The 22,717-nt window shown below is 38.9% G+C and overlaps 1 protein-coding gene across 1 annotated transcript; it reads right to left on the minus strand.

The window, feature by feature from the left end:
• Positions 1 to 755: 755 nt before the first annotated feature.
• AGTR2 (angiotensin II receptor type 2) lies at positions 756 to 15,736 on the minus strand. Its single transcript, XM_044234644.1, has 4 exons — positions 15,705 to 15,736; positions 8,160 to 8,213; positions 4,689 to 4,750; positions 756 to 3,395 (listed from the first exon to the last, which is right to left on the minus strand). The coding sequence occupies exon 4, from the start codon at positions 3,358 to 3,360 to the stop codon at positions 2,272 to 2,274; it is 1,089 nt and encodes a 362-aa protein (XP_044090579.1). The 5' UTR covers positions 3,361 to 3,395; positions 4,689 to 4,750; positions 8,160 to 8,213; positions 15,705 to 15,736; the 3' UTR covers positions 756 to 2,271.
• Positions 15,737 to 22,717: the final 6,981 nt, after the last annotated feature.

Consider the following 22,717-nt stretch of genomic DNA (forward strand, 5'->3'; position numbering starts at 1 on the left):
AGCCCAATGATGAAGGCTGAGTAGGAGTTCATCAGTTAAATGAAGGACCCTTGGGGTGGGAATGACTGGAGGGGTGTTCAGGAAGACAGAGTTGTGGGAACAAAAGCAGACGGCATGAAAGAACATTAGGCCTTAAAAAAGCAGTTAAGTCCTTTTGGGATGCTTGAACACAGAGTGTAAGAGAGAGATGGCAGAGAGAGAAAAAGCCGGGGAGGCTGGGAAGGATCAGATCTCTTATGATCTTGCTGATAGACAGTCTGGACTTCCTTTTCATAATTAATAAGAAATTATGGTTGAAGACTCAAGAGACAGAGACTTAGAAGAGTGCATGAAGAAACCAGATAAGGAATGATGGGGACCGAGATTAAAAAGTATCAGTAGCGACTGTAAGGACGATACAGATACAACAGAAGGTGAGAATCTATACTTGGGAGTAGTCAAAATAAAATTTAAAAAAAAGAGAAGTACAAGGCACCTAGGTGGCTCAGTCAGTGAAGTATCCAGCTCTTGATTTCAGCTCAGGTCATGATCTCAGGGTTGTGAGATTGAGACCCGCATCAGGCTCCATGCTCAGTGTGGAGTCTGCTTGGGATTTTCTCCCTCTCCCTCTGGCCCTCCTCCCCACTCTCTCCCTCTCAAATAAATAAATATTTTTTAAAACAAAAAGTAAGTACACATCATCTTCCAATTAAAGATTTTATTTATATGTAATGTTTTACAAAATTATTTAAAATATGAAGTTAGAGTTGGTTACACATTTAGCTATTTATTTTGTTGATAATAATAGATTACATGAAAGTAGGCATTTCCCAGAAAGTGGGATGAGAGAACGCTTTAATCTATAGCCCTGGAACCTGGCAGACACATGAAGTCTTTGAAACTCTGTGTCTACCTCAGAGGTCAGCGTTGGTCTAGAAAGGTGCTAGACAACCTGGTATAATGTGGGGCTGGTACTGAATGAAATGTCTAACTTCTAAAATTAGGACTCATACTCTTAAGTAAACTGTAGATAACTCAGTCAGTTACTTCTCTGACAGGAGTTCTAATAGTGTGGAAAAGGAGATTCATGGACCAGTGACTGATTTAAGAGAGTGTCACACAATCCTATAAAATCCGGAAGAAACAGAAGCCATAGGTGTATGTTCAGACCACCCCATGGCCTCTACCTTCAAAGACACATCGCACTGCCCTGACAGGTAGGTTTTTGTGTGTGACACCAAACTTATCGTTTGCTAGATCTCTTTGTCTCCCTGGGTATCAAAACTCCATTCTGGCATAACTTTTTCCCATGCCTGATAAAGGTTGATTACAAACTAATGAGTTAAAGAAGCCCTTCAGATATTTTGGGAAGCCACCCAGAACCAAAGCATCAATAATAAAAGACAAGTCAACTTCCTATATATCAAAGCACCAAAAGGTCAAGGATGTAAAAAGTGACCTTTACATTTTATAACACAACACGGTGTTTAGTTATTATCTTCAAAAAATTGTCAGAGAACATAGAAATCTTCAAACAATAATTAAAATGGATAGAAAGTTCTAAATAGCATATATTCAGAGTTTAGTGAACACTCAAATATTTGTTAATCTCAAATCTATGTTATTATATATTCTACTTCCTCTAACCATAAAAATAAGATAAATGCAGGAGTACAGGTGATCTAATCTACATTCCTAGCTCTACTCGATATGTAGCTATATGTTAAATATCAACTTGTGCTCAAATAAAATGTAAATATTTATTATTTATAGTATTTTTAAAGTAAAAGGCATATGTTTAGAGACTGAATAATCTACTGTAGTGTACTTCACTTAGGAATGCTCATGTTTCTTAGCATGATGTCTTGTAAATAATGCGATGAGTTAAAAAAAAAAAACTGGCTTCGGTTCAAGAGGAAAGCCTGATGAAAATGAATATAAAAATCAACAACAACAACAACCAACTTCAGCGTCTGTCAAGGAGAAATCTGAAACCCCAAATCACCAGTCACAATTTGCTATTACTTATCATTGGAGAGAACTCCTGAGTGACTTCGAGGTCATGGTTCTGTCCTCCCAATGACACTATTGTTACCCAGAAACTGAAGGAAACAGGCCATTCCTGAAAGTCACTGGGTGACACTTGAGGTCCATTTGGCTTCCTGTTCTAGGAGAGTGAGAAGAGATTACATGAAGGGAGAAACTTACTCCTTGACTAAAGGCATTGAACGATCATTCAGGGGACCCTCGAACCAAGTAGCCGTGTTGTGAACACGCATTCCACTCTGGTGTTTAAGACACAAAGGTCTCCATTTCTCTAAGGGAGCTGTTTTTTCGGCACGACACACTCTCTCGCTTGCCTTGGAGCCAAGTAATTGGAACCCTAAACACACGGCGGAGCTTCTGTTGGAACCGGTTACCAACAAAACAATACAGAAAGGGATTAATGCAGCTGTTGGTGAATCCCAGGAGGATGGCAAAAGGAAGTGCCAGGTCAATGACTGCTATAACTTCACAGCTATTAATGACACCCATCCAGGCCAGAGCATCCAGGAAGGTCAGAACGTGGAAGGGGAGCCAACAGATGATGAACGCGAGGACAACAGCAGCTGCCATCTTCAGGACCTGGTCACGAGTTATTCTGTTCTTCCCATAGCTATTGGTCTTCAGTAAGTGTTTTCTGATTCCGAAATAGCATGTGGCTATGAATATTAAAGGGATAATAAAACCAAGGATATTTTTCATTAAGGCAATCCCAGCTGACCATTGGGCATATTTCTCGGGGGGGAAGGCCATAATGCAGGCGTTCACTCCCAAATACTCAATGGTTCGGACATCTCGGAAATAGAATGTTGGCAATGAGGACAGACAGGCCATACACCAAACAAGGGGAACAATATAAGACGCTTGCCAGGGATTTCTTCTCTGAGACAGAAAGGGATAGATGACAGACTGGTACCTATCAACGCTCATGCAGGTGATAAAAAAAATGCTTGCAAACATGTTCAGTGTCAGGAAAGAACCAAATACTTTGCACATCACAGGTCCAAAGAGCCAGTCATATCTGTAAGAGTAATAGGTGGCCCAGAGAGGAAGAGTGGCCAACAGCAGCAAGTCAGCCACAGCCAGGTTGAAGATGTAAATGCTGGACACCTTTTTGGGACCCTTTTGACAACAGAACAGTGTAACCACAATAGTATTGACAAGAAATCCAATCACAAAAATAATATAGTAGAGGATAGGAATTGCATCTAAATGCTTATCTGATGGCTTATGTGAACAGTTAAAGGTCGACTCATTGCCGATGAAGTTCACGAGTCCGAAGTGAAGGCTGTTGGTAATGTTTTTGCTGATGGTGGCAAGGGTGACGTTGTTCTTCATACTGCAAGCTCGGTGGTTCCCAGTTCTTATGCCTTCTGTGAAAATTTAAAAAAAAAAATGGAACTCCCAGTAAACATACAGAGTGTAGGACATTATGAAATCATTAGCATTTTGAAAGTTTGTTGAAAGCAAAAAAAAAAGGAAAAGGTGGGTGATTATAGGAAAACACTGGGAAACACAGCCATGCCTTGTGAAATAAGAGAGGATTTTGCTTCTTGAAAAAGAAAAGGGAATTTCCTCAACAGTACCAAGCAGGTAAGACCTATCAGCCTCAGGGACTGAAAATGCTAGACAAAACTCCCTTTTGCCCACTGTTTCCATCATATTTTCAGAAGCCTTCAAGAAAATCATAGTTCAAAAGTTTAGTGTGGGTAAGAAATAGGGGAAACAAATGAGAAGGAGTCAAGAAAGAAGAAAAGTTACTATTTCAAAAACACCTAAGCACATCTCTCAGGCTGCATACTTTCTAGAAACCACATTGCTGTCCGTTGTTGCATAGAGAAATGCCTTATTTCAAGTAACTAATTATGTACAAATCATTACAGCTATGGAAAATATAAGTAATATAAGCTATCGAAAAAATAAGTAAGTGCACAAAAGACTGCAAGAGAATATGCAAAAAGAACATATTGACTTGGGGGGTAGGGCTGGTTTTTTTACTAATTTAATCCAAATTCCTTTACTTCTACTTTTCCATTGTTTCCACAATAATAGTATCATTAGCAGGGAGCTCTGGAGTAGGTACATATTTCTAAAAGCCCCCTGTTCGCATTTTAATAGAGACCATTAGTTTTCGATCTAGATGTTTAATCTGCTTAAAAGGAAATCCATTTTCTTTTTCAATTAGGAAAAGAACAAGGGAAAAAAATAGCCAAATCTGATTTAGAGTCAAGCAGAAATCGTTTTGATTGCTCAGTGAAATAAGAATTGAACGTCAATGATGAATCATGAGCTAATTGTATCATTTTCGTTTGCTATCATTTCACTTTTAACACAACAAAATAGGAACAGTGTTGTATGGCTCTCAAATGTCATAATCAGGGTGCAGGTTTTTGTGATACTGGGTTTGGTTTGGTTTGGTTTGGTTTTTAGGAGCAGCATTACTTTAAGACAAAAGAAAATTAGCTGGAAATAAACACAGTAAAGGGAAGACTATTACTTTTGATAGTTTCAAAATACATAGAAACGACTCAATGAACAGCACAATCACCAAAGAATCTCCTAGTAAACAGCAAAGTTATCATTTTTGTCTAAAGTGCCTTCTCTCATTATCTTGACCTAACAAAGAATCATGAAAGAATCTCAAATAAACCCGCTCGAAGACTTACTGGTCGTTGGAGTTTAAAACTTAGTTATCATAAATCAGCTTGCCCAGTTCCTAAGCGCACTCCTGTAAGAGAAACAGCAGTGAAAGAATTTAGGAGTTTTGCAAAATACAGTGTTAAAATACAGGAAAAAAGGGAAAGTTCATCCATAAAAAAGCACTTTCACTTAATGTATGTTCTACTCTCCAAATACAGTACATAGAAATTGTGCAGACCTACCTTAAAAATTCAGGCTGAAGAATGCTTTTAATTCTGTGCTTATTCGTTCCCTTAGACTCGGGGACGTAATAGCACTAGATCTCTGGTTTCCTTCTTATATGTTCGGTCTGTCCACTGGGAGCCTTCAACCTACATAATTCTAGGGCTGACTTATGAACACTTGCCAGCTTTCCAGAGAGGTTTTTTTTTTTTTGGCTGCAAAACATTAATCTGAAATTCTCACTGTCTCCAATCATAACAGCTCATTCAAATAAATCTCAAACAAAAAAATGAAGTTTCCACAAATGTGTTAGAGAATTTTGAAATCAGTGGCTTACTTTAAAAGAAGAATATAATTATTTGCAGAATTTTCTCTTTCTTTTTCCCTGATACTGACATTCTAAGGCGAGTTAAGGAGTGGAGAATAGAGAATTTATTCTAGTAGAAGCGACCTTTTGTCCACCAATGTCTGTTATCACCTTCATTACTTTTTGAGATTTTTACCTCTATTCATTAAAGTACAGTAGCGACTTTACTCGAAGTCTGAACTTTCTAAAACTTCTCCCTTGCTTCAAGCAATTTTTGTTGGCTGGTTGCTGGAGAAGTGGTGATAGGAGGCATATAATTTTCATGTCTTCGAAAAGAGGTATTAGCAAATAGTGCCTCCTTTCATAGGTCCCTGTCCTGTTTGAGATTTAAACACAAAGCCCACAAAGGTGAAGAAGGATCACGGCAACCACCACGACTCAGATCTTTCTTTCTTTCTTTTTTTTTGGTGAGGGTGACCAACCTTACAGATCAGTCCCATAGGAGCAAGGGTGACAAAAGAAAGAAAGATCAGAACTGGGGACGGCAGTGAGACTAACAGCCAACAATAAACTCTAAGTGCCAAACACCGTGCTGAGTGTTCAGTAATTTCAGAGAGAGCCAATGAAATGTACTGGCCTGTACCAATGAAATGTACTGGCCTGTACATGGCCTTCAGGATACAAATGCCAGACCACAAGCTCAGCTGTACCCACTTCCTTAGCCTGTGACCTTGGCCAAGTTCCTTTCCATCTCCATGTCTGTTTTTCTCATCTGAGAAATGGGGATGATGTTAATTACCTACATCACAGAGTTTTGAAAATTAAATGAGCTAATACATTGAAGGTGCCTGCAACCATGCTTTCCATATGGTAGATGCCATTATAAATTCTTGCTATTACTTCCATTATCCAAATCGGGAAGCTAGGGCTCACTGAGGTTAAATGACTTCCCTGAGGTCACCTAGCTATTAAATGGAGGACATCTGAATTTTTTTTAAGATTTTATTTATTTATTTGACAGACAGAGATCACAAGTAGGCAGAAAGGCAGGCAGAGAGAGAAAGAGGAGGAAGCAGGCTCCCTGCTGAGCAGAGAGCCCAATGCAGGACTCGATCCCAGGACCCTGAGATCATGACCTGAGCCGAAGTCAGAGGCTTAACCCACTGAGCCACCCAGGCGCCCCAGGACATCTGAATTTTAATAGACGCAATCTCATGACGGAGTCCATGCTCTTAACCTCCACGTTAATGGAATAAGCCCTCGCTGGCCCTTTCCTCTTGTTCTTTGTCCTGGCAAACAGAAAGCATGTGACATTTACAAAAAGCCACAGCCGATCATTCACACGCTGTCACAAAAACACTAAAGGAGGGGGAAAGAGTTTGAAGGACTGTTATGTGGGAGAACAGATTTTCCTTAATTTCATTCCCCATATTGCAGTCAGTCCTGTGGCACGTGGGACCAGAAAGAAGAGGTCAACCCTTGCCTGAAAAACACAGTAGGATTCGAAGGTTTGCACACCACCACACTTGGTGACTCTTTCGGTTAGACTGAGTTTGCACATTGAGGAAATGCTCCTAAGATACATACATACCACTGCGTCACATTTTAAAATATTTTTTACTTATGCTCTGGACAGACTCAGGTGGAGGTTCTGTCCAGATGATGGAGCGCTGATGTCTGGGAAATGAAGGAGCGGGCACATATGGTTATCGGCAGGAGAGATGCAACAGGAACTGGTTTCACTCTTTGTTTAAGCCTAGTTTCTCCCTCCATTTCTGATGTTTGTTTTTGCCACATACAGGGGAATTTTCCAGGCCAGAGCCCCCTGAGTGGTCACCATGGGTCAGATTCCCACCCTGCTCTATTTCTAGCCCCCTCTCGGGCCGGTTGCAAAGAAACAGCCAGGAGGTAAGCTATAAACGTTTGAGAACAAACTGCAGGCTCGCCTCTGGGAGACCTAGCCTTGAACACCCCCGAGGAGCAGGGGACCTTGTCTAGAGCTTTTGTCCTTCATTACAGTAAGTTCTGACGTAAATAAAGTTTAAAGAGGCACACATTTCCCAGAAGATTAAAAGAACATTTACTCGGCTTCCTCATAATTTTAGAAGCAAAAATTTTCACAACTCAAAGAAAAACTTTGTAACTGCAGGGAACGAAGGGAAAAAGGTTTTTTTTTTTTTAAAAAGAAATAACAATAATATTGACACCACTTGAAGCAAGAAATACAGCATATTATTGATTCGGCAAAGAACTCTGAGTTAAGCCAACAATGTAAATACACTTGTGAGTCAAATAAATGTCAGTCGTAGGAAAGCCGTACAATGCAAAAAAATTCACTCTCCTGGGGACAGGGGGTAATTTTTCTGCTGGAAGATTGACTTTAAAAGCCCCAGGTCATTTGAATAAATTATGCAGCTCTTCAGGGCAAGTGCGGCTTGGCTAGCAGAATTAAACAATGGTAAATCACTTTAATTTTTTTCTAGTGAATACCTATTATTTATCATGAGATTACTTAACAGTAAAATTTAAACGACCAGGTTTAAAAAAAAAAAGATGTTCTTGAAAGGACTTTCTCCTCTGCTAGAAGGACACAAAGTTCAGGAAAAAAAAAACATGATTTGTCCCTCTCACGCCCACTCATACACACAGATGAGGCTTTGAAGGAGAACAGGAATTACTAAGTGCTAAAGTCAGGAAATAATGCCCTGGTTCTATAGGTGAGGATTAGAAGTGCAGATTATGGAATAATTAAATGTGTGGGGACCATCTTTTTCAGCTTAAGTTTTTTAAGGTCATTTATAATCCCCCACCCCAGCCACCTGAGTCCCTATCCAGACCAATAGCATTTCCATTTCTACCAAGTTCTATAAACATGTGTGTGTGCATGAGCCACACGCATACACGCATGCATACACACAGAAAGATAGCCACATACAGACTTAACACCAATCTTTTTCAATTCACTTACCCATAAGGGAGCTTTATTTTAATTGCCACTGTATTTTTCCAGACCTGGATATCCCTGAAAGGAGGATAGTTAAGAAGATTGCTCATTATTGATATGTCTTTCCAGATTCTCTTTGTGCCTCTCTTTAGTTTCCAATACAATGAGAACAATAACATCAGAATGAACGCAAGTGAAAAAGAGCTAACAATCAGATTATTCATTTTGCAGAAACCAGCCTAAAAATTCAGCAAAATGGCCAATATGAGTAATTGTTTGCATCAAATTGTCTGCTTAGGCATCATATAGAGAGTAACTGAGAGGGATTTAAATCAGTTAATAAGGTAGAATCCATGTGGTGAAATGAGTAGATGTCTGATTCAGTACATTCCTGAGACCAGTTGTTTCCAGCTGAATCTGGTCCCAAGAACATAAGGAGAAGGAAGAGTTCCAATTTCCCTTTGCCCCAAAGGCATCTGCAGGCCTGAGCATCACGTTCAAACCAGGATCTCACAGAGGCACCTGAGTTCTACCACATAGCATCTCAATGCTGTGTAACCCAACTGATAGAAAAATAAAAAATTGATAATTGTCTTTATTTTTAGTTTACATTCACTTAACTGATCTGGCATTTCCCCCTACTTATTTGACTGACTCAATTGATTAGATAGGGTGTTATAACATACTATCCAAAATATGCCACTTTGGTATAAGGATTATTTTAAGCAAGAGACAATTGAGCAGAAGCAGACAGAAGAAAAACTGTCTGCCCTCCTTCTATTTGCCTGAAAGCAGGATATGAATTTGTAAATGTGTCTCTCTTTCCTTTACCCAAAAGGACAGAACTCTTTTTTAAAAAACTCTTAGTTTGTTTTTTTTAAAGACTTTATTTATTTATTTGATAGAGGCAAAGAGAGATCACAAGTAGGCAGAGAGACAGGCAGAGAGAGAGGGGGAAGCAGACTCCCCACTGAGCAGAGAGCCCAATGTGGGGCTTGATCCCAGGACCCTGAGATCATGACCTGAGCCAAAGGCAGAGGATTAACCCACTGAGCCACCCAGGTACCCCAAGGACAGAACTCTTAATGACTAACAGCTCTAGACTGTCAACAGCCCAGAGATGGACACCAAAAAGAATCTACATAACAAATCTTACTAAATAATTCCTATCTTCTATGCGTTTTCTCCGTATGTTTACCTTCTTACAGCTTGCCACTCTAAAAGCCTAAACCCTTTTTCTTTTGTCCCTTCTCTATAAATTTGTTGTTCTTTTGGGTTTTTTTTTTTGTTTTTTTTTTAAGATTTTATTTATTTATTTGACAGAGAGAGATTACAGGTAGGTAGAGAGGCTGGCAGAGAGAGGGGGGGTGGGAAGCAGGCTGCCTGCCGAGCAGAGAGCCCGATGTGGGACTCGATCCCAGGACCCTGAGATCATGACCTGAGCTGAAGGCAGCGGCTTAACCCACTGAGCCACCCAGGCGCCTGTTGTTCTTTTGTTAAGACGCTATACAAGCCCAAGTTCTGCCCACCACTTTGAGTTACTCATCACTGAGTTTTCCACGTGTATGCCTAATGCACATGTTAGTAAACTCTGGCTGTATTTAATCTGTCTTTTGTCAATGCATTTCACACTGCCAGCTACAGGACATAAGTGGGTAAAGGAATTTGGCCCTTTCTTACAATTAGCTTGATTAAATTATCCAATATGGCCAATTAATTAAATACACCAACTGGCCAGTTGTCTTAGCAATATTTAAGCATCACTGTTAGGTAATGAGGATGTTTTGGGAGAGATGTTGTCAGATTGGCTCTCATTAGTCTTGAAGTCCAGAACAAGAACTTTTTCAAACATCCCAGGCTTTCAGAGATTGAGTCACACCAACAAAATTCTCACAAATCTGGGGGCACCTGGGTGGCTCAGTTGGTTAAACATCTGACTCTTGATTTACACTCAGGTCATGATCTCAGGGTCATGAGATCAAGCCTTGAATCAGGCCATGTGCTCAGCACAGAGTCTGCCTGATTCTCTCCCTCTTCCTTTGTCCCTCCCCCAACTCATGTTATCTCACTCTGTTCCATAAATAAATAAATAAATAAAATCTTTTAGAAAATTCTCACAAATCTGATATACCACCTTGACTGCTACTGTATTATTTTATAATAAGGATATACCACTTTTCAATGACTATAAAGCTGTGTTCCTTATTTAAAGCACCCTCTCTATCTCCTTCCCAATACCAATAGAGGATATCTGGCTTGGTGATTATGCAATCAGACCAGGAAAACTGGTAACTGGGAGTATATTTCACTTCAGCTCTGGGAAATTCTATAGCAGGTATAACCATTCTAGAAGCCAGACTGATGAGTCCTCCAAATCATTCTCTCCACTGGTTTTGCCTCTTTGAGCCTTAATTTCTAGTTGCCATCCAATTATATTGATACTTTTTTTATTGATGAAGCTACAGTCAAGTCCCTGCTCCAAGCAGCATAGAAGCTTTTGTATGATTAACTCAAATAAGACAAGCTCTCAAAGTTGGAGAATGGGGGTGGGTAAAAGCAACACCTCATTGTTTGTGTCTACAATGAAGAGAGAGGGAAGGGGCCAAAAGAACATCTCTCAAAAACTACCCATAAATTCAGAGAAAATAATAAAAACAAATGATTATTTGGCTTTGATTGAGGGACTCATCTACTCAACCTCTCCCTGAGACCCCTAAAAGGACAGAAAAATAACAATACATTGTAAAGCTTTGTTTATTTATTTACTTCTTTATTTGTTTTACAGAGAGAGAGAGGGAGCATGTGCACGAGCAGGGGGAGGAGCACACAGGGAGGGGAGAGAGAGAGAATCTGAAGCTGACTCTACACTGAGCGTGGAACCCAATGCAGGTCTCAACTCCACGACCCTGAGTTCATGACCTGAGCTGAAACCAAAAGTCAGAGGCTTAACCAATTGAGCCACCCAGGTGCCCCTGTACAGCTTTGAATATAATTTGCTTTGGAGGTACAAAACAATGGAAGATTAGAAGATAGAGCAAATGTCAGGAAGTCAAGTGACAAGAAGTTCTTGAAGGATTATAGGGCTTTTACTCCAAGAAAATGAAAAACAGGACACTTATCACTGGGAATTCTGAGACTGCTTAAGATTTTAGGTATTTATCCTACTAATATTTGGATTCATGGTGTTCAATACAGATTTGTAAAATCTGCAACCAAAAGAAGAATTTTTAGTGTAAATAATTTCCAGCGTAGCCCCACAGGAAAGAGTTCATGTTCAGATATCTGGAAGTTGATACAATTTCATACAATTATGTTGTATCTTACTTCACCATTAACACTCTTGTTTCATATTGGTCCTAGTTTATATTGGTCACACAATCAAAATTATTCATCTTTTTCAAAAGTCAAGATATAATTCACATACCATAAATGTACCCATTTAAAATGTACAATTCAATGGTCTTCAGCATATTCACAAAGCTGTGCAACTATCACCACTATATAAGTCCAGAACAGTTTCATTACCTCTAAAAGAAACTTACTACCCATTAGCAACCTCTCTCCTTTCCCCTTCTTTCAGCCTCTATTCTCCTCTTACTTTAAGCTTAAAAGATAAACTATAGGGACACATGGGTGGTTCAATGGGTTAAACATTTGCCTTCAGCTCTGGTCATGATCCCAGGTCCCAGGATCAAGCCCCACATCAGGCTCCCTGCTCAGTGGAGAGCCTGCTTCTCCTTCTCCCTCTGCTGCCCCCCCCCCGCTTGTGCTCACACTCTCTCTCTCTTTCTGTCAAATAAATAAAATATTTTTTAAAAAGATGAACTGTAGCCTAGAAATTCCAGAAGACATTGTCTAGAGAAAAAGATAACAAATCAAAACACAAATGAATGAACTTTAACAACAACCTTGCATACTATTTTCATTGTGCTTTAGTTATTTTCAATGGCATGAGTCTTGGCCCCACAGATTGCAGTAAACTGAACACTCATTCAGTGAACATTTAGTCCTGTCAGTGTAAGTCTACTTCCCCCTGACTTTATGCATTCTTGTTGAGCTATTTGTGCTAAACTCCCAGTCAGGTTTCTTTGGCATTAATGCAAAAAAATAAATGTCATGTAAATAGCCTCTAGCGTTGATTCTATCTGAAGGTCCCCAACCTCTTTGTGAAGAGAAGCCACTTTTCGTTTCTCCAGACATGAAGTCCCCAGGGGTTGTGAGGGAGGTGCTGACATCAAAGACTGTGAATAAAGTAGGGAGGGGGAACCAGGCACGATGCTGTGCACTCAACAAACGTACCCTATAAACCTCTCAACAATCCTGAGAGACAGTTCTCATCCTTGTTTCATAAATAAGGAGAGGAGAAATTCGGACCCTGAAGCAGACAGAGGTTTAAATAACTCGCCCGAAATCAACCAGCTCATGAAGTATGGAACTTGGGCTCAAAGCCCAGCCACGATGTTCACTATGCCATTCTGGTGAATATGAGGCACAAGATGAATTAATTTCCCCAATTCAAGAGGGACTTCTAAGCATTCTGGGAATTTCTGGGTTAAAGGCAATCAGAAAAACGCTCTTAAAAAAATTAGCCAGATAACTCGGGAAATGGGAATAACTGATAAATATAATATACTCAGAGCAAATCTCACAGGTAAAATGTTGTAAAGACAAGATTTTTCTTTACTGACTCTTAACTCAAAAATGAATGCCTGTAGCTAAGATGGAGTCAATAAGGTGAAAAGAGCTTGAATTGCAACAGTTTAGGGCTTTGTTTACATAACTTAATTGGCTGTACAAATCTTTTTGGAGTACTGGGAAAGCTTTCTAAAGAAATCTAAAACTGGGGCGCCTGGGTGGCTCAGTGGGTTAAGCCACTGCCTTCAGCTCAGGTCATGATCTCAGGGTCCTGGGATTGAGGCCCGCATCGGGCTCTCTGCTCAGCAGGGAGCCTGCTTCCTCCTCTCTCTCTGCCTGCCTCTCAGCCTGCTTGTGATCTCGCTCTGTTAAATAAATAAATAAAATCTTTAAAAAAAAAAAGAAATCTAAAACTGTAAGCGTATATGAAAGAAAATGACAATGAGTACATAACTGGTCCCATACTTTCAAAATAAATATATTTTTTCTATCAGATTGTAAATTTCTATTTTTTTCCCCTTAAAATTTTGCCAAATACTCTGAGAAGCTCCAGGAGCTCCTCTGTTAGACATAGGATGAATAATAGAGTTGGTCAAAAATGTGAGTTCTATTACATATCCAGCTAGCTAACCTACCCATAATGTTTTCCCACTGTTCAGACAGCAAACTCTAGGCAGCATAGTACAGTAGAGGTGACAGGTGAGGAAGATCGAGCTCATTGCTCTGGTTGTTAAAAAGTAAATCCTTGAGAATCATTCATTGATTTGGGGCCAGTAGGTTAATTATGGCTGTTCTGTGCTTCTTTGGAGATTAAAGCATGGAAGCTAGAGAAGTGAATGGTCCTCCTTTCTCCAGGACAGAAGTACATGGAAAATGAAAGAATGGCAGGATCATCCCCTTTATCAACCATTTGGACCAAACACCATCAGTACTGGAAAAGTTGGATTTGACACTACAAAGCTAGCCCTCGGGGTGCTCATGTAGGATACAGCTGACATTATCCACACCATCTCTAGAGGTTGAACTTTGTTGAGACACATGTTTTTTTCAATAACACCTTCTTGGGCCCTACCATGAACCAGGCCTTGCGCCAGGTGTTGAAAATACAGAGATAATTAAAATGTTCCTGCTAGTTTCCAGGAGATTCTAGTCTCATTTATTTTAAAGAAATAAACTCTTTATAACAATTTTTCTTTCTTTGACTTTGCGAATATGAGCAAGCCTTAGGGGGAGTTCTTAGTTAGGATAAGGAGATGGAAGTGAAAGGAGAATCTTGCAGAGTTTACTGTAGACTGGTAGCTGTTGGAAGACTCCTACTGGTAATATATTGTCCATTTGCCAGTTTCTCTCTCTTTCCTTCTTTCTCTCCCCCCACCCCATCTATCACATCCCCTTCCTTCTCACAGCTCCTCCTCTCCCCACTCTCATTTCTCCTCCAGCAATTCAGCTTTGCATTTTGTCCTTGTTACCGTTTTTGTAACTTGTGTTGGACAGACTGCAATGAAAAATATATTTTTCCACATGTTACATATTCAAAGTAATAAGCATGCCATGGCCATCGCTGGTCTCAAGGACCAGACGGTTCAGATGATGAGATAAACAACACAGGGATCATGTGGACAGATCAAGGCAATAATGTGGCTGATTGTCACAGAGGCTGACCTAGAAGGAACAGTACCATCATGATACAGGTTTATAGGAACTTAGGTTATTGTACCACTCCAAAGGGACCTAAACATCCAACCACCGATGGCTCTACATCCACCAGCTAAAAATAAAATAAGGAAGATTTTGAAATATGCAATGCCAAACATACTGTTAATAGTTTTGAAGACCTATCTATTCTTGCCCATATTTAATCATAGAGCACAGCAGTTCAAAATGCAAGCCCTGCAGTCAGATGCACCTAAATGGGTCCCTGTTCTTCTATTTACCAGCTGTGTTACCTTAGATAAGTTACATCACATCTGAGTTCCAGCTTCTTTGTCCGGGCTATTGTAAGGATTAAATGAGACAATGCATAATAAAGCATTTAGTACGGTAACTGGAATATAGTACATTCAATGAATAGTTTCCATTTGGATCAAACCACCATGATTACTTGTCAAAAGCAAGTAAGCCAGGGGCGCCTGGGTGGCTCGGTTGGTTAAGAGTCTGCCTTCAGCACAGCTCATGATCTCAGGGTCCTGGGATCGAGCCCCACACTGGGCTCTCTACTCAGCAGGGAGTCTGCTTCTCTCTCTTCCCCTCCCTCTGTACTCTCTCTCTCAAATAAATAAAATCTTTTTTAAAAAAATGGTAAGTAAGCCAAATAAATAAACCAGTTATGCACTAGACTATTCCATCGTTGCTTTCTACCAAAAGATAGATGTAGTTTGGCATAAGATACATAGCAGCATAAATAAAATATTTTCTGGAGAGTGATTCATGTTCACATTTCTACAAACATGAAATAGGAAGAAAAGCAGTGCCTCCTCACAGGTAATTGCAGATTGTGGGAAATAACATATATAGAAAGTACACAGAGCAGGCACTAAGTAAATGGTAGCATTTAAGTATGTTGTTGCTATTATTGCTGTTATTGTAATGACGCTGAAAACAAATGATGACAAGTATTATTAATTAAACATAATCAATATTATTAACAATTACCTAAAATTGCCTAAACAGCTCTAAACCCACTCTTTGCCTTCTAAACGAAGTTATGAACTCAAGTGTGGCTTAGCAATGACCAACAAAGAATACACAATGAAAGACACAGCTTAGGTAGACAATCTGTAAACATCAAATAATGTCACTCTACTGTTCAAACGTCTCCAGTGTCTTCTCCTTTTTTAACAGGACTTACAAGGTCTTCCATGATATAAACTCCATCCCTCTCCCAGCCCACATACACACCAGCATTGCCACTACTCCGAAGACCTCAGTTCCTACCTCTTTCTTCCAGTTTGCTGCACCGCAGTCACACCAGCTTCCTTGGTAAGCCTCTTACTCCGCACGCACACTCGGCCCTCAAGGCCTTCACAAATGCTATCCCTGACTGACGAATTCTCTTGCCCTAGATAGTCACGTGACCTACTCTCTCACTTCTTTTTAAACCTCTGCTCAAATGTCATCTTGTTAACGAGGCTTTCCCATCCTTTCCTAACAAAAAGACCCCCCCATATCCTACTCTATCTTACATCATAGCCATTATCACCATCTGATAATGGTGATATCAGACACAGACACAGATACACACACACACACACACACACACACACAATCACATTGTGTTTACTGACTTTCTTCTCACACCAGAAAGTAATCTCTGTTAACAGATGCTTTGCCTCTGGTTCATCGATGTGTCTTTAGGTCTCGAGGCCAAATATGACACAAAATAGGAGCTCAGTAAATATTTGTTCAATGAAGAACTGTCACTTAAACAAATTTGTCCTTTAATTGAAAGTGTTTTTTGTTAGTTTGAAACAAAGGACCCTCTGATGGAAAATTCTCGTATCAGTTACACCTAGATTTCTGACAACTCTCAGTTCAAACCTGTACCCCGAGTATGGATTTTATGAACTGGTATGGATCTAAAATTTTCTTTCCTGTTTGTTATCATTGTTGTTGTTCCTAGGCTCAGAATAATACCACCTGTTATGACAAAACATTTGTTATCATTGGGATTTGATATATTAACATTTCAAAGTCTATTTGAAGTCATGTAATTGAAATGCAATCTGCAGATCTCTTCTGCTAACTAAATTCATCAGCTGTAGGGCACAGAGCTTTATTTGTGCTATTTAAATTTTAGAAAATCTCATACCAAGTACAATATTCAAACTAGATTTTTATTATTTAACTACCAATAAATGAAGTGAAACCTAATACTATGAACTCTTCAGCAAAATTCCTAATTGTTTTTACTAAGGAAATTACTATTTACATCCCAGGGCAGAATTCAACCAAACCTTTTCTAAACTACAATACACATTTCATTTGAAGGTGAATGTACAAAGGAAGTTCCTCCATCAACTCACTTATTCATTCATTAAGAAACCATTTCTCGGGCATCTATTGTTATGTATTAGACACTGTACCAAGCTCTAGAGTGTGATACAAAAATGACTGAGAAGCTCTCAGCCCTTAGAAGAAAATCTAAATTGATCGAGGGAGATTAATATAATATCAGCATTCAACATGCATACAAAGTGTGGAAGGAACATTAAGTCTGTTTAGGCAAAAGTTTCAAACAGGAAGTAACCATGAGACAGGTCATGAAGGACTGGTAGGTTAATCAGGCAGAAAAAAAGGAAGAAAAACTTTAAACAGAAGGACGCAAAGGTGGGGAGGTACAAAATGAGATGGACTTTTGAGGGAATGAGAAGACATTTGGCAAAACAGGGTTTAGGCCATTGTTTGTCAAACTGAGATCTGATTGTCAACTCCATGGCTCATTGAGAACTCCAATTCCTAAAGGTCACTGCCAGAATTCAAGATATGGTCCAAGGACCTGAAGTCTTTATTGAGCTTCTGACCTGATTCTGATACGCACTGAATATAAGTAGCTGGTGTATGGCAGGGAGAGAATGGAAAGTAAGTGTAGGAACAATAAAAATGTATGTCAGGGCTCCTGGGTGGCTCAGTCGGTTAAGCGTCCAACTCTTGATTTAGGCTCCGGTCATGGTCTCAGCGTCATGAGATCAAGTCCCCTGCTGGGTGTGGGGTCTACTTAGGATTCTCTCTCTCCGTCTGCCCCACCCCACCACCCTCCCCCGGTCACACTCTCTCTAAATATCTATATCTACTATATATCTCAAAGCATGTTAAAAAAGGTCTTTATAACCCCACTTTGGAGTTTTCATTTAATCTGTTCATTTTTAAAAGATTTTACTTTTTACTAAACTCTACACCCAACATGGGGCTCGAACTCACAACCCCAAGATCAAGAGTTGGATGCTCCACCCCCTGAGCCATCCAGGTTACCCTAATCTGCTCATAATGAGGAACTTTTGGGCAGAAAACTGGCACAATTAGGTCTCTTTTTAAAAAGAAATGTTTGGCCAACAATGAGCAGGATGAGTAGGTATGAAGGAAATTAGGGCTAATCATCCCATTAGAATGTTTGGTATAAAAGTTCACACTCTATGCTCATCAACCTTAAATAAGACTTGAAATTCATCATAAAAGAGGAACTTGAAAAAAAACTATGGTCATGGCATATACAGAATCTGTTGTTTGGTTTGAAGGAAAAGTTGGTTAGGTGAATAATCCACTTGTTATTATTTCCCAAAAACATCTGATATTTTCTCCTATTACATTGCAATCTATAGAAAAGCAGTGTTTTATCTGTGGAAATAAACTGATTTTAGTTTGCATCTAGATGGATCCTGGGAACACTGTTGATCAAATCTCTTCATAATTTTTCTGAATTACCTCAAGCTTACCATATTCCTAACCAAATGTCTATTTGTAACTAACTTTCATTCCTCCTGAATTTCTGAAGCTTCAGGTTTTCTATCCATGTGAAGATACCTCTGTGAAGTGTGAGAGAAACAGTTTACTTTTCGCCTCCAGGCTGATCCAGTTCTACCAGCTAAAGTTCTCAGACTTCACATGTGAGGTTCCTTTTAAAGAGTATTGTTCAGGGCAATGTTATTCAATAAAAGAGGTAACTGTAGTGGTTACTTCTATTCACACACATGTGTGTAAACATTTTATTATAATAATTAATTAAGACATTAATTCTCCTGGGTGCCTGGGTGGCTCAGTGGGTTAAGCCGCTGCCTTCGGCTCAGGTCATGATCTCAGGGTCCTGGGATCGAGTCCCACATCGGGCTCTCTGCTCAGCAGGGAGCCTGCTTCATCCTCTCTCTCTCTCTGCCTGCCTCTCTGCCTACTTGTGATCTCTCTCTGTCAAATAAATAAATAAAATCTTTAAAAAAAAGACATTAATTCTCCTGCTAATAATACCTATGTTAATAGCAGCTACCATTTCTTCAGTATTTACTATGTGTTAGGAACTGTATTAAGAAAGCATGTTATAAGCCCCATTATCTCTCATTTACCCCTCATAACAACACTTTGAGGTAGGAACTATAAGTCCCACCTTACAAGAACTGAAACAGTTTAGCCAATGTCACTCAGCTGATATATGACAAACACAAGATCGACATTCATAAATGTTTGCCTCAAGAAAATGACATTCTTGACTCCCTTGCTCTACCATCTTGGTTCAGTTTAACTGTATCTAGTTTTCTTCATGGAAATATTGAAGTCACCATGCTTCTATTCCATTGCTCTAAGACATCAAAAGATCCTATGATTATGACTTACAAAGGTTCAGGGATTAGGGATTTCCCTTGAGACTATTTTAGCTTATTTCCATAAATAAATGCAAATTTCAATGTCCTATAAGTATCATAAATTGCTTCATATATGTGTTCTTTTTCTAGGGACACCCTATGTCAAAAGTGAAAGCCTGATCCTCTTCCCTTTAAACTGCTAATAAGATGGAGAGTTCTTTAAGGGAAACACAGTCCACACTGATAGCATTTCAGATTCAGAATATTAGGGAAAGGCATAGTAGATTTTGGATGATATTCTTAGCTATAGGGATTTTGAGCATCCAGTTCTCCTCATCATAATAATAATAGTAAAAATACTTAACCTTAGGTGTGTCTTGGTGACTCAGTCAGTTGGTTGTCCAACTCTTGATTTTGGCTCAGGTCATGGTCTCAGAGTCTGAGAGATCAAGTGCCCCACTGAGGTCCCCACTCAGCAGGGAGTCTGATTGAGATTCTCTCTCTCCCTCTCCCTTGGGCCCTCCCCTCCCCTCTTACACTTGCTCATTCCCTCTCTCTAAAATAAATAAATATTTTTTAAAAATACTTTACATTAATGTTTACCAATTTTGGCACATCTGTTATCTTATTCAATCCTTACCAAAACAAAATGGGTTATTATCTCAATTGTTACATGGAAATTAATACTCAAGAGCAGTTAACTCTTATGGCTAGTAAGGCTCCTGTCCCTACTCCAGTTTTCAACCAGCCTCTTTGGTATTTCTGCACAATGTAATTTTTTACAAAGAATATGATAGACAATTCACATGAAGGGAAATAATAATAGCTGTTATTCCTTAAATCAGTCCCCAAGTCAGTTTTTTTCACAAGCCACATATATGACTATCAAAAAAAACTTACATAGTAGGTATCATTATACTCATTTTTTTTAGCTGCAATACCAAAGCTAGTAACTGGCAGACCTGAAATTTAAAACTAGATCTGTTTGGCTCCAAAGTCCATGGTCTTTCCACTAAGTGAAAAGAGTAAATGAACACCAAAAAAAGTGTTCATACTTTCAAAATCAAATAAATTCCAATTAAAACAATCTTGGATTTCCATTTTTCAAGTTAATAAAATAGTCAAAAAATAACTTTGAACTGATGAGATTTTATTAATCAATGGTGGGATTAATAATAGTCAATATGGTCATACTTAGTAAAACTCGATTATTCCACTCTTAATCATGTGTCCCAGAAAACAATTTATTAGAAATAAGAAGATACATGAAGAAGGCCATTGTAGCATAATGTACAAAAATTGGAAGCTGCTAACAGTTTTTCAATATGATATTACTACTACAGCATCAGTATAATGAAATGTGATTACTGAGAAGCTATGTAGGAAATAGAAAAATGTTTAAGTATTTAGTTAAAATAGCATAACCCAAAATTGGGTCTACTGGAGAGCCACCTGAAAAAATAATACTAAATCAAGTTGGATCCTTAATTCCCAATTTATACCAAGATAAATTCCAGATGAATCAAAAATTTAAACATGAGAAGCAAAAATATAAAAACAGTAATGAAAGGCATTTCTAGGCATAATGCAAAATCCAGAGGCCATCAAATGAAAAGCTAATAAATTTAACTACCTAAATGTTTCTAAAACTCTCCATAGCACTGAGTGATGTATGGGATTGTTAACTCACTATATTATACACTTGAAACTAATATAACAATGTAAAAAAATAAACTAATGGAAGAATTTTTAAAATAAATAAAACAAAATTCTGCATAGAAAGAAAATACAGTTAAGAAGTCAAAAAAGAAAATTGCTGTGAAAAATGGATATATGCAATACACACAACAAAACACTAATTTCCTTAACATATAAAGAGTTCCTACAAATCAATAAGAAAGAGATAAACAAACCAATAGAAACATGGGGTAGGGGCGCCAAGGTATCTCAGTTGTTTAAGCAACTGCCTTCGGCTCAGGTCATGATCCTAGAGTCCTGGGATAGAGTCCCACATCAGGCTCCCAGCTTGACAGGGAGTCTGTTTCTCCCTCTGACCTCTGCCCTCTCATGTAATTCTGTCTCTCTCTCTATCAAATAAATAAATTAAATATTTAAAAGAAAAGAAAAGAAAAAAAACATGGGGCAAAGACATGACCGGAGAATTCACAGAAAAGGGAAAACTAAATGGCAGATGAAAAAATAGTCAAATTCACTCCTTATTAAGGATGCCAAACCAAAACTATGAGAAGATACCATTTCTCAAATATACTATTTAAGATTTTTAATTTTTTAATTTTTTTTATTATTTTTTAAAAGATTTTATTTATTTATTTGACAGACAGAGATCACAAGTAGGCAGAGAGGCAGGCAGAGAGAGAGGGGAAAGCAGGCTCCCCGCTGAGCAGAGCCCGATGCGGGGCTCAATCCCAGGACCCTGAGATCATGACCTGAGCCAAAGGTAGAGGCTTAACCCACTGAGCCACGCAGGTACCCCTAAGATTTTTTTAAATCATTGCAATAATGATATGTACATTAGTCAGAACATACCTAATTGGTCACTCACATACATTGATAGTGAGAGCCTAAACTATACCTTATGCACCAAGAACTTATCCGATGAGTTTATTGACATATATGCACAAAGAAGTACAAGGGTACTTATTATAGTATTGTTTATAACAAAAAAAATTGAAGAAACCTAAGCACTCATCTATATGGGGAATATTAAATGATAAGATATTCATATAATGAAATGTTATGCACCAACTAAGAAGAACAGAGGTGCTATATATTGCAATGTGAAATAATTTCCAAGATAAATAATTAACTGAAAAATACATGATACAGATATTTTTTTTAAGAGAGGGGATGAGAGAGAGAGAGAGAAAAGGGGAGATGGAGAGAGAAAATCTTAAGCAGTTCTCATTCCCAGTACAGAGCCCAACATGGGGCTTGATCTCAATACCTGAGATTATGAAATGAGCCAAAAGTCAAGAGTCAGACATTTAACTGACTGAGCCATCCAGGCACCCAGTACAAGTCTCTGGTCTGGCATGTAGGGACTTGGAAATTTTCACTTCATCCTAACAACAAGTAAAAAGCTGAACAAACTGAAAAAATCAACTTTTCTTAGATCTGTTAGAGAAGTGAGGGCAAAATACTGCCTCCAAAATTGCAGCAGCAGACAAAAAATATAGAGAATCATGACTTCCTGGAGCAAATATGCACAAGCAGAAATCCTCAAGGTCAGGGAGAGGGGACACCTGGGTGGCTCAGTCATTAAGCATCTGCCTGTGGCTTAGGTCATGATCCCAGGGTCCTGGGATTGAGCCCCACATCAGGCTCCCTGCTCAGTAGGAAGCCTGCTTCTCCCTCTCCCACCCACCCCCCCGCTTGTGTTCCTGCTCTCGCTGTCTCTCTCTGTGTCAAATAAATAAATAAAATTAAAATTAAAAAAAAAAGGAAAAGGAAAAAGAAATCCCCAAGGGAACGAGTACCCAGGGCAGGAAAATTTAAACTGTAAGTGACAAATTGCTAGAGGCTCAGTATGGATATGTCTGATAGTTAAAAATTCCAGAGAGAATCAAGTCATAGGGAGGGCTCCACATTTTTGTGAGTTTTACCACTAGAAGTTCTACCAGGTTTTCGCAGTGAATATCA

Source organism: Neovison vison, chromosome X (assembly GCF_020171115.1).
Source record: "Neovison vison isolate M4711 chromosome X, ASM_NN_V1, whole genome shotgun sequence".
Classification (NCBI taxonomy): domain Eukaryota; kingdom Metazoa; phylum Chordata; class Mammalia; order Carnivora; family Mustelidae; genus Neogale; species Neogale vison.

Coding starts and splice junctions, on each gene's coding strand:
- AGTR2 (XM_044234644.1), bottom strand. CDS start 3,360: ATGAAGAACAACGTCACCCTTGCCACCATCAGCAAAAACATTACCAAC.